This window comes from Falco rusticolus, chromosome 9, assembly GCF_015220075.1.
Source record: "Falco rusticolus isolate bFalRus1 chromosome 9, bFalRus1.pri, whole genome shotgun sequence".
Taxonomy (NCBI): Eukaryota; Metazoa; Chordata; class Aves; order Falconiformes; family Falconidae; genus Falco; species Falco rusticolus.
The window spans coordinates 21,820,032-21,838,115 of record NC_051195.1 but is presented as its reverse complement, the minus strand read 5'-3'; the positions used below and the strand labels follow the sequence as shown (position 1 = coordinate 21,838,115).

Below are 18,084 nucleotides of genomic sequence, written 5' to 3'. Positions count from 1 at the left end.
ATAGGCACCATTTGTGAATCAGAGACTACAATTTTTGGTCTGTAACAAACAACTGAATTTTTAAGGTTCAGTTTAATAAACCCCCCAATTTTATTGGTGCTACTAAGTTTCACATGGTTTTAACTTGACAGTTGAGAAAAACAGTTTACTTTTTTGTTTCTAAAAAGAAAAAAAAAGAGGAAACATACTCTTGCATGATTTTGCATTTTAGTGGTTAGTACAGCTCTGGTTCTGAAGGCTGGAAACAGCCTTCAAGGAGGAGCCATATTAAGCAAGTTCATGCCCATAAATTTCACATTTTTACTTAATCAGTGGGGATTTTGTGGGTTTCTTTCATTTTATTTAGCTTGTGACTTACAGTAATTCACTGCAACTACAGAAGACAGCTACAGTAGGGCTCACATCCAAAATCTCAATTACCTTAAATCTCAGATTTTCTTTTCATATCACATTAAACTTAAACAACCACAAATTAGTAATTTTAGCCAGCACTGCAGGACTAGGCATAAAGAAGTGTTACAGTTCATAGTAAAAAATGAGGAAATAACACATTAAATACCCATATAAAACCACCAATATTACCTCTATATAAGAAACATACACTCTCCACTTGTTTCCTTGTGACCTTCTTGCAAAAAACATAAGAGTAAAGTGTCCATATGTAATAATGTAAAGTATTTGTGAGTTTAGTTAGACTGTTAACTAATATCAGAAATCAAATAATTTGACAAGGTCGTTTTGGTAAAGCATCTAGTTAGATTCAGGTAAAGCAGCCCAGATGAATGAACCTGTAGAGATAAAAGTGTCACTAAAAGGGGCATTGAAAAAAGAATTAGCACTGATCTAACCAGAATTAATTCTGCTTCCTAATGCCATATGTATATGCAGACTTCTGTGGGCTGATGAAGAATTGACCCTACATTTCTTGGAGGGGCTCTTAGGCCCCACCTTCCCATTAGGGACTCTCACTTTTTGCTCTGACTTAAAAATAAAACTGAAAAGCCAAATGTACTCTAGCACCTGCCTGGCTCCTCAAAGGCAGCTGGCCACTTGGCACTTGAGGAAATTCCAACTCCACCAGCCCACTGAGAAATCTTTTGCCACCATGTCCATTCTGTCATGTTTTGTGCTGCATACCCTTGCTTCACATATGAAAACAGTTTTTGAATTAAAACAAAATTAAGAACAGCTATATTCAATTAGCTCTTTTAAACTAAAAATGGAAATGTAGAAAAATTTGCATGTTGTTTCTTGTAACTTAGGAATACATCTCAAAACACATGGAGAAGACAAATTAATCAATCAAGCTAATATAAAACAAACTTTCACGCACTCCAAAAAGAACTCTTGATCTTTAAACCACTCTTTCCATGTTGATTACCATCACTTTTGAGTCAATTTTCCTTTCAGATTCTGATGAACCGCAGCAATGCTGCAACACCGTGAGAAAATGTCTCTGTTTTTAAAGTGTTTCTCTTCAATGAAATTAGCATAGATGAGAACACCCCTGTTTATTTGGTGCTTTTAATCTTTCTTTTTTATAAAAATCAAACTTAGCCTGACAATATTTCTTTAATGCTGTTAGGAATGAGCATACCACACAAACTTTGTGCTGCCTTAAAAACCAGAATTTAAAGTAGCACATTCTCAACTGAATATGTCAAGCTTTTTAAGTGAATTGCAATATTCACAATTCCTTTGCTCTCTCTCTCTCATTTCATAAGTGATTGTACACAGGTATAGTAGGCTTTTAATAAGTGCCAGGGGACATGAGGTGAGCAGCACTTCTTCCAGACAAAAGCAGCAAAACAGAATAAAAACATTTTTAAAATCAGTAAAAAAGTCAAGTTTGGGTTAATATGTATTTCTGCCAACCCACACATCTATTTTTTTGGTCTTTATCATTGTGTTCATCCACATACAATAACTGCACACACGGTCAAGTTTCTGCATGCTCCCAACAAGTCCTAATAAAGAATCAAATTAACTCTGTTCATATCCACCCGGGGACAAAAGATAAATGCAGCTATTTTATTCTAGCAGGTCTTGTGTTTACAGTCTTTCTACGAGCATACACAGATTTAGAAATTAATGTCTATGGGGAGTAAAGAAAGAAAACAGTAAACCCCAAACTTACATCTCTGTCCAGAACTCGTCCAGTGCTGTTTAGGTATAACATCTGTCTGACAGGATCGAGGATCACCCAGTAATCTACATTGTCCTTTAAGGAGAGTTCAATGGTGGGGTCTGGCCCTCCTGCTGTCCCTTTGATCAGCATGTTGTCAACCAGGATAGTGCCTGCAAAAGCAATAAACACATTCAGGGAGAAATTTATATAGGCATCTACATTTCTATATATTTCTCATAACAACTGCAGCAGTAAAAATACTGTTTTCTAACTAGGATTTCTCGTATTTTATGTTTTGAGTATGTTTAAAAAGTCTGAACCTTATTATCTGTAATGAAAAACTGCCTCTGACACTGAAGCTATTTCAGACAAGACCAGAAGAAGCACTTGCAGTGCACAATAATTTAAATTGATGATGAGACCCATCACATGCAGCTATCTATTTAACATTATGAGTTTCCTCTCCATTGAGCAATCATCACCCAATCTCACCTCAAATAAACGAAAGAACTGAAATAACAACCAAAACCAGAATAAATTTTCTACAGCAAGAGTGACATATCAAGGTGAGGGGATAAAAAAAGAAGTTACACTAAGCTCTTCAGGAAAAAAAAGGTTTCTGTTGCTCTGCAACAGAAAACTACTGCTCGGCAGCATAAAAGACATGAAAAGTATGTCTACCAAGACAAAGGTTGTACTTAATCAGACCAGCCATCTATCCAACATATAGAACATGCTCTTTTTCTTTTTTGACCCATCTTGTCAGTTAAAAGCCTTGCCTAACAGCTCTATTAGTCAGTTCACACGATGTACATAGTTTATTGTGTAAAACTTTCCAAATGTCAAGCATTACTAACTACCCTAAACACTGCACTCCAGTGTTTCAGATTTGCTTGCATGATATTTATAAGCACTCTCTAAGATTTCATTTTTCTAAAAAAATTAACATTACACGATTTTCTTCATAATGGAATATTACAAGAAATGATCTTTGCTGAAGTTCATCAATAGTTATGAAGAAAATCTGTGAATGTCACTAGCTGCAAAACATTTACATTAAAAATATTTATCACGCAACCTCCTGTATTAAGAGCCCAAATAATTTATTCCAAAGAACAGAGTAAAGTTTCTTTACACCACTTTATAACAACGATGAGCCTGTATAAATATATTCATCTGGGGGGACTGGTTCTGAGTTGGGGTGATGCTTTTTCTGTAAAAACTGATTAGCAAAACTAATCATTGCTCTTAACCACAGCAAAATGGTTTACAGTCTTATTGAGGAAAACACCACAGTAAGTTGTTTTTTTTTTTTATAACACAATAGCAATGACAAGAAAAAATACTGCCAAACACCCATAACTCTGCACCAAAGACTTGTTTCAAGTTAGAAGAGCAATGCCCTTTTAGCCACATGGAAAACACAGTTGCTACCCATGTGTTTTATAGCTATCAGCACAATTTCTTGTGCAATACATTCTGTACATTTATACTGTGACCCAGTAGCTTGAACTGCCATACAGATTTTGGGAGACTACCATCAGTTTTAATGTGAAGAGGATTTCATCAGGAAAACCAAGCTGATTACCAAGCATGTGACAGTTCAAAGTGTTTATGCCTCATCACCTATTTCTCTAAAATCTACAAAATTCACCATTATCTGTGTATTGCACTCATCATTGTGCCTCAATTATAATGCAAACAAAAGTCAGCAATCCAAATTTGACGTAATCTGAACAAAAGGTGCCCCAAGAAAAGCCTCCTTGGAAAAAAAAAAACGTGCAAGATACCACCACACAATCACCCTAATGGCTTCAGTTGTTTTGATTTTTTTCCAGTCTTGTTCAGATCTGAAAGCAAAGTCTAAGTTCTGGCTACATCTTCACTACCACTAATCCCGACAGAAGGCTCTATACCTCCATTCAAATGGCTCTCAAGGGAAATAAAGATCAGCAGTTTTCACCTGTAAACAGCACAGCAATAGGTGTTTCAGGAAGGACCACCTGTGTATAGCAAATCTATAAGGTGGTGTTTATAGAAAATATTACACATACAAATTCTGGCTGGGAAAAGGAGGAACTTGAAGGGTGGAAGAACTGGGGCAACTGAAGTAACCAAATGACACAGAAAAGGGAATAGGAGAGGGTTATGAAAGTAGTAGAAAAATATACTACAGGGGGTAATTAGGAAATAGGGGAGGGAAAAAGCGACAACAGCTTCTCTCCTCTCCCATTTGGAAGACTAATAAGCCCAGAAGAAGTAAAGGGGCATCACAGCACAAGTTACAAGGACACAGAACTACCACAACAGTCCACCAATACAACACTTTTAGATGCTTAAAACAATTGTGACATATAAAGAGGGTTTATTTCTCTCCTCAGAAATTTATTTTAAAAACCTAAAAATATTGTCCTGTAATGAAAACTGGTCCCTGGTTTCTACAAAACTCAAGATTATGAATATAATCTAACATTAGTAGTCTTGATTGAAGTAACAGTAGCAAGGGAAATCACTTTTGGACTTCACAGTCACACCGCCTGTAGAAAAACCCAGCACGTGCAACATTAAAGGAATCAGACCAATAATCATGGCAGAGCTCTGGCTGCTAATAAAATAGGCCACAGGGCCACACCCCTGTGAAGGCAGTGATTACCCTTCCATGAACTGCATACAAGTAATCAGAGGAAAAAACACATACCTCAAAGACATAAAAATTCCTCCCGGCAGTGGGCATTTGGAAGTGGCAAGATACAAGAGGTTTAATACCAGAAGCACTTTCCACAAATTAAAGATTGCAAAAAAAAGAAGTGTAATTCTAGACTGCAACATCTACATAGAGAGGAAAGTGCTGCAAAAGAAGTCAACAGTGGTTGTAACAGTGTCCTTACAATGACATACACCAAATATTTTACTACCTGGCATTTGCAGGCAGCTTCGGTTCGGTGTAGGCTACATACACCGTGGTTCGTTGCTCTTTGTCCATGGAGGCTTCATCCTCCCTTGCCTAGTTTCTAAAGGGTTGACTTCTGCCAAACTCAGTCTTTTGAAAGGGCTAAAGAGCTCAAATAACTTTATTTTTTAATGAACCTGGTAATAAATGACTGCAACTACATACTTTAAAAGAAGTAATCAACTTAAAATCTTGACGTGATGATGAATTTCGTAGTGTCTCTAGTAAACACTGCTACTTAAATGACCTCACCGCTTTGAATTCTGCATCTCATTCAACTTTTCTCTGTTGCACTCTGTAACAGCTATCTGCTTGATTTAACAAAGCACTTCTATTTGGTTTCTTTTGATTCAGTAATTCTTTTGTTCTTAAAAACAGACTGATTTTTCTTCAGATGTTCATGAGGCTCTTGTACTCTCTCAAGAGGCAGCAGTTTGCAAATAAGCCCTTTAAGAGCCATCCTTAATACATTATTCTTCTAATTTACTAGAAGAATCTGACATTGTGGGTCTTTTTTTTCCCCCCTTTAGATATCCATAAATTTTTTTTCCCTAGATCCTGCCTCTGTCCTTGGCCTAAAATTCCAGGAAGGTAACCTACTAACAATAAACCTGAATATATGCAATTCAATATGAGTTACCCATACATCTGAGCACAAAAGTGAACACATTCTTTATATTTGCAATATACCAATCTATTAAGTTTAAAAAACTGCTTTCACAAATTTTTGTGCAAACAGAAGCTTAAACAACGCTCTAGCTGAAGTGAAATCTTTTACCTTGTTATGAAAGTTACACTCCTCCTTCTGTAATTATATTAGAATTTCAGTTTTACAGTACAGGTCAGGGATGATGGGTTGGTCAAAGCCTGCTGAAGGCACCTGAATAGGATGCTGCCACTCATGGTGAGAAGAGAGATGGCCCATGTAGATGCACGTTTCTTTTACACAGCTTCTGGGAAGTTACATTCAAACACCCAGATTTTTGATCCTATTTCAGCACTGTTCCCTGCACTTCTGTCCTGTGTGCATGAGTCATTGAAAAGGACACCATGGACTGTAATTAGTGATATTTTTCTTGTCTAATTAAAAAAAAAAAGACTGATCTGAAAGTTAGATTGTGCATGAACACACATAGATTATAAGAACAGATTTTTGTCCTGTGTGGAGACCAGGACTATGTGGCTGCTTTTTCACCTTAACTGAAGCCTGACCAATGACCAAGATGTTTTGTGGAAATAAAACATCTTGGTCATTTTCAAGGGATTAGTACAGAATAAACCTCAAGGAATCAAAGTCAAGCAAGCTGTTGGCTAAAAAACAAACATAAAAAGCCAGAAACCAACAGACTGCACAGGAAAGTAAAGAGCTATTATTTTCAGGTCTAATCTTTTTTTCTAAAAATAATGACATTTACTCAGAAATTATGTTGGAGCTTGCTGGGAATTATTCAACAAGTAGCTACAAAACAGGACAACAAAAATAAAAATTATAGAGTGCTGAAAATACTACAACAATAGTTCTACACCAAACTATTCCTTCAAGAGGAATCCAGAAGATGAAAATCTTCATTAAGATGAAATAACAGGGAAAGTTGGTTTTTTTACAGTTCAGTCTCCACAGCAGCTCATCTTTCTATGGGAAGGGCATTATGAGGGACTTGTGTGCGAAAGCCATGAAATATGGAATTTGCAATGTATGCTTTACTAAAGACAGCAGACGCATAGTACTCAGTGAGGACCCACTTATTAAATGATTTAGACACATCTTGGGATTATTTTACTTGAATGTTTTGGTAAAGCCCTTTTTAAAGAGTGACTGAATTATGACTGGTCTGAGAATAACATGCTGGCACATGACTCAGAAAACAGCATTCTGGCAGAATGATACCTGCAACACTTTACTTTTAGGAATTAAAAGGCATCTACGCTTTCTCTTTCTGCAGTTACTGAGCTCAAGGCATGTGGAGCACATCCCATCTCCCCAGTGACAATATCAAAGGGGTGCACCTGGCAAAAGCTCAACTTTGTGCCCAATAGTGGGCCCAAGGACTTCATACATCATGGATGGTCACTCCTAGCGACATCAGAGACATACCTTAATGCAACAAATGTAGAAAGCTGTATTTCTGCAGACATGCAAAACACAAATTGGACAGACCTTACCCTCAAACAAAGCTCTTGTACACAATGACAGCATGTAGCTTCCCACATGCTAAGTACTAGATGGGCTGTGTTCAGCTTCAGCTGTGTTCAGTGCAGAAAATTGTGAGAGATCCCAGAAGCACATGAGCATTCACAAGCAAGCTACAGGGCTGAAGCCAAAGCCTAAAGAGAAGTCTGAAGCCAAGGCAGAAGTATAGCCCCAAAGTTTTGTATCATCCAAATGTACTTATCCTTCCTTCCATAGCAGTCTAAAACTTTTAATTCTTACTTTCAAAGTTGATAAAAAGATAAACTGACCTTCAACAGCATGATTAACTCCAATATTGCCAAAAAATATTAGCAGCTACTTCAGCTGTATGATGTATAAGAAGACTAAATATAATTTAAAAATATTAAAAAATCTATTAAAATATATTTATAGAAATATAAAATATAATTAAAAATCACATTCTGATGTTAACATAGAATATATATTTCATTTCAGTATATTAATCAAGTCTGTGTAACATGTCAGGGAATTTATATTAAACACACAGGGTATTTCCTACCCTGGAACACCAGTTGTGAATTGTTCAGCTGGTGGTATTTAGCCAGGGAGAATTATGCATGGTACCCATCTGGAAAGAAAGAATCAGATATCCTATGCACTGTACATTAAATGAGCAACATGGCATATTACTTATTCATTTGTCCAAAAGACAAGTGGAAAAAAACCCCTGGTACTTAAAAGGCATGTCTATATATACATATGCTTCTCTAACTCTTCGAGCTTCAGTAAGGGCAAGTACCTACACTTGTCAACAGATGGAAGGAAACTCATCACTTTTGCACTCTAAAGCAACGAAGTGTTTTCACACCTAGTGTATTAAAAAAATGAAAACCAACCAAACAAGGATAGCAAGAATAGGGAGCCTAAAGAAATGAGAAAGTCCTGCTTTGTAGAGAGCTGTTGAAGTTAGCACCTCTGAACAGCAGCAGGCTGGCAAGCTCAGACTTGGTGGTGTTGACAGTGAGCAACAGCTGGGCCGATGTGCAGGTGGGCATCTTCACTGGAGCTGGGAAACCTGATATCGGATGGGCCAAGTGGTTATAAACCTTTTGCCGAAGGGTAAATGGCATTCCCATTGGTGCCTCTGTGCTTGCATTTTCTGTTGGTCAAGCTGAAGAAACCAAAGCAGGCAGAGCGACGTCAGACATATTCAGGAAGCTCTCCATGTGCCAGTCTCACCTCTGTCTGCTCAGGACTGTTAAGAATATGCTGCAGAACCTGAGTTGTACCTGCACACACCCACTAGCTTCTCTACTCTATGACTCCTGAGCAACATTTACACAGCATGCAATATGCCAGGTTTCTTTCAGCACAGCAGACGTGCATTACAGACACCTGTATCTCTGTACTGCTTTCCTCTGCCCACCACTGATTGTAAAGCAATTTGAAAATGGGGATTATTTTCTTACAGAAAGGCATTAGATGGATCAGTTGAAATGGCAGTTGCTTTTTTTTTTTATATTCTACAGAGTTTTCATAGTTAAACCTGGATCACAAACTTGTCTTTCTACATTTGAAGGTGTATGTCTGTAGAATAGGATGGATTAAATAGCAATAAATTAGAAGTCAATGGAAAATGAAAAACTTATTGCAGAAGCAAATCCTCAACATTATCATGAACTTACTTAGATCCACGCTGTAGATTCATACACAAAAATAGGATAATTCTACAAAGCTTCCTCCTGGATTACATATTTCCTATTCTCCATCCTCACATCATCAGTAGGGAGCATTAAGAAGTTTCCAAGGTTGTTTCAAGATTGTTTTCCTGCCATCCTGGCCCATCTTCTCCCATCCTGCTCCACGTGCAGCCACAGTCTCCAAGCAATTACAGAGCATAACTAAAATCAGCCCATTATTTGGGCCAAACTAGGAATTTGACAAGTTCAGGTTTAAGGCTTTATTCCTAGTCCTCCCACATGGACCTTCTGCATTCCCACCTTGAGCCACTGTAAGAATTTGTGTACTATGGGGAAAAGATCTGTCCTGAAGGCATCGTACAGTACCAGTGTGGGCCCATTGTAGAGTGACCCATTTTCTTGTTTTAGTGCTTCCCAGCCAGCATGAAGACAGAGACCTAGCACTAACTATGCCTGCCCCAGGCTGAAGTGATGCAGCAAGATGATGGAAAGACATCGTAGAGGGAGGTCCTGAGTGGGGAAAGGCAGCAGCTCTGGGATCACCATCAGTTCAGATTATATGTATGCCTGTCATGCAGGGCATTTAGAATCATGGTCCTTTCTCCCCACCTTCCCTCCATGTTCACAAATAATGGGACCAGGGTCCCATAAAGCCATAGAAACACTTGTGTACTTCACACATGATTCAAATGTGACTGAAAAATCTGACCCATGGCATTTACACTCTATATCAAAACATAACAAATAAGGATGAAAAGAAACCAGAAGAGGAAAGCATGATGGTCAAATGCTAACTACTAAGTTCACTAAATATTCAGTACTTGCCTTTCTAGGTCTATAAACCTAGATTAATTTTTTGTAACACCCCGTGCACATCTCGCCCCCCTCCCCGAGGGTGAGCAAGAGGTGAACAGATAAAGAGCAAGTGTGAAAAGACAGAGATGGATGTCCAGGGAAAAGAAGTGAAGCAGACAGTTTGGGTCACAGAGCGGCACTGAGAGGAGCAGATATTTTGAAAAGCCACAGGACAGAGCAGGAATATAGAAAAGAATTCAGGCTGCAGGGACGACACTGCCCTAACACAAATACCACTGAGGACTGGGGAGACAGGGGTCTGGCTGGGGACTGAGTTTACAAGTTACAAGCTTAGTCTAAGCCCCAGGTCATACATTACTCTGTACAAAGCGCCATCCTGTAAAATTATGACAGCAAAGGAGCACCTCAAACAAAAACAAGCACTCCATCCTTCCTTACACAGTTAAGAGAAAAAAAACGAAAACAATGAATTCTAAAGGCTTAAAACAGAAAAACATTTCTTCAGAAATCCTTTTTAAAAAACAACTTTTTTTTTTTTTTTAATGCTCAGGGTTGCAGCAGCAAGATAATTGCTTGGTTCACAGAAACGTCCTCCTGTTCCCTGCTTTAATGTTTCACTGGGGAAAGGTCACCACCAGGCCCCATGCTGAGGCCACTGACATTGCTCTTGTGTTCTTCTGCAAGTGTTTCTGACAGAAGCCTCTTAGTGCTGTGAAACCTAAATTACGTAGGTAAAGCTTGCCAGCGTCCAAGGACTAAATCAGGTTTGTGATTTTTAACATACCATTATTTTATTTCTCCATGCCTCAACAGAATCCAGTACCTCTACCAAAAGATTAACTATACTTCTTGGATCTCAACAGACTACATTTCTCCACCATACCATGACAGACTACACAGAGCAAAATCCAGAGTCCTACTCTTGGTTATTATAGCAGCAATCTAAGGTAAGCTGGAATGAGATGTAGCTCCCTCCCCAGAGCACTGGATACATGGCTACACTGGCTGCTTCCTAGGCCCTCTTCCAGTAGCCTTAAACCAAAAAGGGGGTTAGCAGAAGGAACCTTTACATGAGGCCTTGCCAATATTTCATTTCTCTTTCTGTATCCAGCTTGGGAGATGCACTTTGCTGTGCCTACCCACCCACATCACGCACAGCAACACACCTCCATCATCCCTCTTCCCTCTAGAGCTTTCTGCTTCTCACATTTTGCCCTCCCTTTCACTCAGCACTGGGATCAGGAACCAGCATCATTGAACAAAGCCTCTAAATATCAAAGGTGGATTTTCTCTATATTTAGCAGCATTTTTGCAACATGGGACCACAGGAATGCTTTTATGGGATCAGACTATGGTCTGCAAAGTCCTTTATTAGATGTCCAACAATGCTCTGCATTGAAAGTGGCAAAGCATAACAAGTCTGTGAGAGACAGGTGAGAGATAAGTGAATATCTTTCCCCTACAGGAGATCATTTTTTCTATTTCAGTCTTCAAAAATTTCTCCTTGGAAAATTTTCTATTCACGTTAACATTTGCAAACTCTTTTGAACCAGTTCAAACTCTGAATGGTACAGAAGGGAAATAAAATCACTCTTTTCAAAATGTTTCTAAAAGTTTACACTGAATTGCTAGTAAAAATTCAACCCCTATAAAACACAATTTACAAAGGATTGTTTTTAACACAAAAAAATCATACTTGATAAAATTTATAAATAAATATAATATAATATTACATACGCAAATACCTGTACAAGATCAGACCAAAGATCCACCTAGCCCTGGTTGCAGCAGAGGCCAACAGGCAATGCTCCAGATCTCCCTTGTCTGCAGGCTTACTAGCTTTGCAGGGAAAAAGGACGTTAGAGGCATTTACAAACCACACAGGCTCTTCTTCAAAAGCTTTTAAAAGCTCACAACTGCATACATTGAGAAGACATCAATTATATTTTGCTCAAGGGACTATTTCCAAATAGCTAATGATGCATATGTTCAAAACACATCAACCTGCTAACTGAAGAAAAACTCATAAACTGATCTCTCTCCAAATCAGCAGATATGGCTATGCAGAGCAGCAGAATTTCCCCAGTCAGCTGGAGGAGAGCTCAAGGTTGCTGGATCCAGGGCAGCCCAAAGGACCTCTGCAGTGGTCCAGGGGCTTTTACAGCAGCCCCCCTGGCCCCCAGACTGCCTGCTCATCTGCCAAGTAGGCTGCTGAGTCTCTGACAACCCCACAAAAGTAAAATATTTCCTGAAATAAAAATTTGAAAGACCATGAATTGTGGGATTCCCCTTTTATTTTTTGTTTTAGCAAATGGGAACAGAAACAGATTGCTAAGGTTGACATAATATTCTCCATTATCTATACAAAAAGCTGCCTGTTCTCAAAAAAAATATTCCCGAATCAGTGCTCTCATACTAGACAACATGTACAGACACAAAGTAAATGACCATGAACAAAAATGTTACCTTATAAAGTACCACACACACAATGGAAAGGCTATCAAGACAAAAAAACAAAAAATAAAAAAAAAAAACCAAAAAACAAACAAACAAACAAAACAACAAAAAACAACCAAACCCAAAGCATAGGCTAAAATAGCTGGGAATATTTAAAAAAGAAAATATCCCTCCTGTTACCATACAGCACAGAAAATAAAAATGCACATACTACAGTCAGCAGTGAGTTAAAAAGTCTTTGGGCTATTCCAGCAAACACTTTGTTTCTTGTCTCACTTCCCAGAAGACCTTTGCAACAGCAATTCTTGAACGTGATTTAGATTTTTAAGATGCAGTGCACAACAACAAGGTTATGTATAAACAGGCAGAATGCAACCACTCTGCATTTGGCTTTTCAGGGATGAAGCAATTTGGAATTGGAGCAACTTAGTCCACTTACTTTGATAAAGGAAGCACATTATCACCAGTAAGTTTCCTGTAAGTTTTTATTGTACTTAGAAAACTCTGTTGTGAGAAATAAAAAACAGCATTGGAATTATCCTTGCATTTCATCAGAATCAGATGATAAGGGAAAATGCCTTCAAAATTACTAAAGGGGTTGTAAAGAAGGAAAACAATGCTGTACAACAGAAACAAGAGCAAACACAACATCCTTGTCTAAAAACAAAGCAAATGAACAAACTAGTCTGAGCTTGGAAAGGCAAGTCAGACAGTAAGAACAGATGGCTGACAGCCCTGGATTCAGGAACTGGAAAAAGAGCCAGATAGACAAGCTCCTCACCTAAACCCAGGAAATATTTTGAGGCTTCTAAGAAAAGGAAACCTTCAGCACCGGATACCTTTAGGAAGACATCAGACAAACTTTCATAAGAAAAAACCCCTAACCTACTCTTGGAGCCAAACAGACTAAGAGTTTTTTATTCTATGATCCTGTAGAGAGACAGCAGAAACATCAGCAAGTTTTACTTCCATTCGCATATTGGACCTCTTCCTGAATTTGGCCCAGTTTATGACAGTCACAAACGGAATGTTAGTCTTTGCCTTACTGAACACTTAGAGTTAAGGGAGAATCAGTACAAGGAAACCTTGGAGCACAAGGGAGTGAATCTTTACACAATTCCAAGTTATGGAATGGCAAAGTTCTGCCACAATTTCCAAGGTAAAAATTACCCCAAAGTAATGGAAGTTTCTTGCCACAGTACCTATGAACTAGCTTTTGCACTGAAAGTTATCACTTCTGAGAGTAACCTTGCCATGCTGAAAACCCCTGGGTTTATTTTGCTACTCTGGGGAGAAGTATGTATATTCACAAAGTTCATGTATATTCCCAGCCAGAACTTCTGGGAACACAAATTCTCTGATTATGTGCATCAATTATTAAGTTTGGTACCTGCAAACAAAAATATTTGCATTTAAAAGGAGTCATCTTCCCAGGGATATTCAAGCCTTCCCATTTAAACATTATCACAAAAGCATCTTATTCCTATGTCAGACCTGTTTATTTTATTGAGACCTTATTAATAAACATTAATAAGTGCTGTATTTCTTCTTCATCTGCCAAGTAGGTACCAAGCCAGGAAAAAGCAAAACCAATTTTATAGCTACATGACTACAGAGACGTTAGTGGAAGCCCAGGACACACATGCAAGCTACTTTCTAGCACAACACATTGCAGATTGTGTAACATGGTCCAGCTCCTCATAGTTAAGACAGACACACACATCTCAGATACAGCAAAGTCACCATGTGCTCACAACTGAGTTCCAGCTTTATGCCATGTGCCTGGGAAGTCCCAGTATCTAGGAGACCAGAGTTTATACCTGCAAAACACTTCTGGGCGGAAATGTGTTTTGTAGAGTAAAATGGACCAGTGGCATCTGCACTCAGCAGAAAGACAGGGTATTTTCTCATGAACTTTGCACAAAACTGCAAAGGCCACCCGCAAAACATTCCTTGCTGGTACCTTCCTTCTCCAAACCCATGAACAGACCTCCTCACCTGCGAGCACACCGCAGTTTCCATCACCTGCTTTTTTTCTTCATCTAACACAAATCTGTGACATTGCATTCAACCCACAAGTCCAAGCACTTTCCTTTAAATTTATGTTCATTTTCTTTAACTTTGGACTTTCTCTTCCCAAACCCTTCCATAAGTCAAGAGGTTCTGTCTCTTCCTTTGAATGCATTCAAACTACGTCTGCAACCTGCCATACTGAGTGCAAATGTGCCAGATTTTAAAATCAGAAACTGAGACCACCAGCACTTACATAGTGTACACTGACCAGTCCATAAATGAGACAAATTTGCACGTATAGGCTGAAAGAAATGCAACTTTGAAAACTATTTCTGTTGAAAACTGGAAGTGTTCTTGAATTAACTTAGTGGTGACTACAATGACTTTTTTTTTTGAGGCAACTACAGACCAGGTGTGATAACATTTGTATTTGCAGTGCCTCTGTTTCCTCTCAAGATCCCTGACTGATAATTTTCTGATAACACTATTTTTAAGTTCCTGGAAACATTCTCTGTCAGGTTTGACAAATGCTGCTTCAACACAAACAGGTTTTCATCAGAGATCTGCTTCATTTTTTACTGTCTTGGTTGCTGAGAATACAAGACCAGGCTCTCTGTGCCTACAAGCACCAAGAACACAGAGGAGCCTGAGCTGACACCTGTGGTGTCACCTTGGACCAGCTCAAATGCCAAATCTGACCCAAAAATCCACTGGAGAGCATGGGGATCTCCACAGTGAGCCCATGCCTCCTGAACTCCAAGGTAGGGTGACCCGTAGGAAGCGCTGCTGCCAGGGATCTTCAGGCTTTTAGGTTCCCCCTGCCAAATATGAGAACCTGCAAATCCCCAAAACAACGTAGGAGGGAACAGTCAAGTTGGAGCAACCAGGATTTCCTGGCTCTTTCCCTACAGATAAGCCTCAGGATTTTGGAAGATGGATATCAAGCAAAGGTCCTCTGGTTCCTACTCCCTGACCAATACTTGCTACCTGGACATCAGCTCCTTTATGCACAAGATACATGTGATTCAGAGAGACAGGTTGTTCTGTTTCATTTACATTTTCTGAGAGGATACCATAGTTCTATTTCTATTCTACAGAAAACAGAAAACTATCATTCTGATTTTCATTCTGATTCTAGAAAAAATACTTATTTGGAAATACAGATTTTTGACATTCAGGAAATGCCAAACTTTGGCTAGTTTTGCCTCTCAAAATGGAAACCCGTATTTCAAAATTAACCAAAAATACATCACTGGGATTGCACAAAATACAGTGGGACTTGAGCTCTTAATACAGGCAAGCAAGACTGAGAACAAGGGGGCAGGCATGTGCATGGGGTGATGTCTTTGACCAGTGGAATTCCAATGCAAACTATTTCATCAAAATGAGCATTGCAGCACAGCACCCACAGAGATGGTGTGCAGGACAGCTTTCCATTCATCATGTTTCCTCAGAAAGACCATATATTCAGGCAATGTGTTTTAGAGTTCCTGGGCACATTTCAGAGTGTCTCAGATCACAAATATATATTAAAAACTGGTTTTGTAAATCTTGTTTGCTTTCCAATTCCTTTAGCCATTATTCAACATCAGGGTTTATTGGTTCATTGGTTCTCTGTTTAGAAAAGCCTAATTTACACTTTAAACACTGAAGGACTTATAAATAATGAAACAGATGAAGCATTTATTTGGGAACACTGTGATCAGGCAATGGCCACTGAAGGTGTGAATTAAACGACTTGAATGTTTTCACCTTTAATTTGGAGCCAACCTAGGGCCTGTTTGCATACTGTTCTGAGAGGAGCAGCAGAAGCCTATAACCCTCTATGTTAAAGTTGAATTATTAAAATTATAAAAGGCCTACCTAAACATTGCCTATGGCTATCTGCAATTATTTTTTTTAGTATTTCCTATGCATTTATGGTGCACTGTAATAACCACATGTAACTGTTTTCTCCTTGTAAAGAAGGCAAAAAAAGGACAGCTTACTGATGCTTATCCATCCTCTTGACCCGCTTGTGCTACATTCTGCAGGGAAGTATCCTGAGGGAAACAATGAGCATTGCAAGCAAACCTTGATTTTCTTGGTACATCCCATTCAATAACAAAGGCAGAGTAATTAAATCCATTGTTTTCCAGAATCTTGCCCCAACATGACTGTTTCGTCCAAGTTTGGCTCTAGTTTCCCAGCTGCATATGTTGGAAAGCCACAGACAATGCAATCTGAGCCTCAAGAAAGGGGAAAGAGAAAGTAATTTTCTGGGAAGGGCCGGGAAAAGCCAGCATTGAACATTACCTAGGCAGAAATAACAAACCTAAATTTGTATCTTCAACTAGATTTGGATACAAGTCTTGTTTAAACAGTAATTCAGTCTTACTGTACTCTTGCTACAGTATCTGTCCTATTTTCATAAGCAAAAAGAATCCTTGAGGTATGGAGTGCTACAGATCAAGTGTATATGCGACTTCATAACAGGTAGAGGAAAATCAGTAATTTTGGGAAAACTTATCTATTTAGAAAATGGGAGATGCAATTTTAGAGAATGAAGGAATTTCTGGTGATGCCTCAGCAGTGGCTAATGAAGGAGGAACTACCCCAGATGACAAATGCCAGGAGAGCTCAACAGCAGGACAGAGGAAAAGGAGCTTCTGTCTTTGAAATTCATTCTGTACTAACCTGTAATAGTCTGGTTTTGGAGGTAGGGTGTAACTTTTTTTTTTTATAAAGTCATCTAAGCCTTCTGTACATTACTGCCTAGAATTCCCTTTCTATGAGGATAGGGTAAGCATTTTCTTTCATGGGGAGAGAGAAATCCTTTATTTTTCTGTGAATTGCTTTATTACAGAAATAATAAGCATAAGGAAAGGACTTTATTATTCACAGAAATCTACAAGACCATTTGTAACCTACAATTGTGCATAAACTTCCATGAATTGGGTTGAGGTAAAGGAATTAGAATTCCAAGAAACTGACAAGACAGTGTCTAAAGAGAAAGAGTCACACCACCAGTTTCAGAGTAGAATACCGAATCAGGCAATTTTGATAGCAAGCAGAAAGAGTGGTGGATTACAATGGACAGACTGATACAAATATCAGTCTATACTGTTTTATTAGTATAGTTATTCCATGCTATTTTATTCTGTGTACAGTAAAACACACAAAATCTAGTTCATTTATTGTCACTGTTATCAACTCATAGCTGTGCTTGCAGACGTACCAATAGAAAACTATGAAAATCAGAAATACTTGGCACCACACCAGAGTTGTTGGCGGCACTGATTACAGAAGCTACCGTGAGTCAGCAGGGAGTAGCGGGGTTTGACTTGAGCAACATGCTTCTCTCACAAAACAGACGTGACGGGTGCAGCCTAACACTCAAATCAACTGAGTAACACCCGGGGTGAGGTGGGGGTCTCACAGCCCAGTGTTGCTTCAGTAAAAGCCAAACAGACCCCCCCGCCCCGTACATCTGTGCTGAATCTCCTGCCCTGTGCTGAACTGTTGGGTCCCTTCCAGAACTGACAGTCCTTGCTAAGGGCCGGTCAGCACACACCAACTGACTTAGTCCCACCTCGCCATCAGTACAAACTGGCATTTGGAATCCTCCGTTTTGAGGACGAGAGCTACAGCCATCAGACAGGTCGACGGACCTGGATCTCTCCCCTCCTCAAGCAAGGACGCCTCTTTGGTAAGACTTGTGCTTCTGACTACATCAGATGTTACCCAGGAAAGTATTGTTAACAAGAAGCGCTGAACTCTTAACTCAAGCTCGATCTTTGCAGCAAGTGCATTTATCAACGGCACTTCCAAACTTGTTATATCTGTCACTTTAATAAATCATCTCTCTTTTCAACTTTATGCAACTGTT

At 39.0% G+C, this 18,084-nt stretch overlaps 1 protein-coding gene across 8 annotated transcripts in view; it reads right to left on the bottom strand.

The window, feature by feature from the left end:
• Window positions 1–18,084, bottom strand: part of PCDH15 (protocadherin related 15) — a 442,830-nt gene that overhangs the window by 277,456 nt on the left and 147,290 nt on the right. For all 8 annotated transcript variants that reach the window (XM_037400858.1, XM_037400859.1, XM_037400861.1 and 5 more), the window contains one exon: window positions 2,138–2,298. In XM_037400858.1, the coding sequence (XP_037256755.1) occupies window positions 2,138–2,298 (161 nt within the window). The remainder of the gene's footprint in view (window positions 1–2,137; window positions 2,299–18,084) is intronic.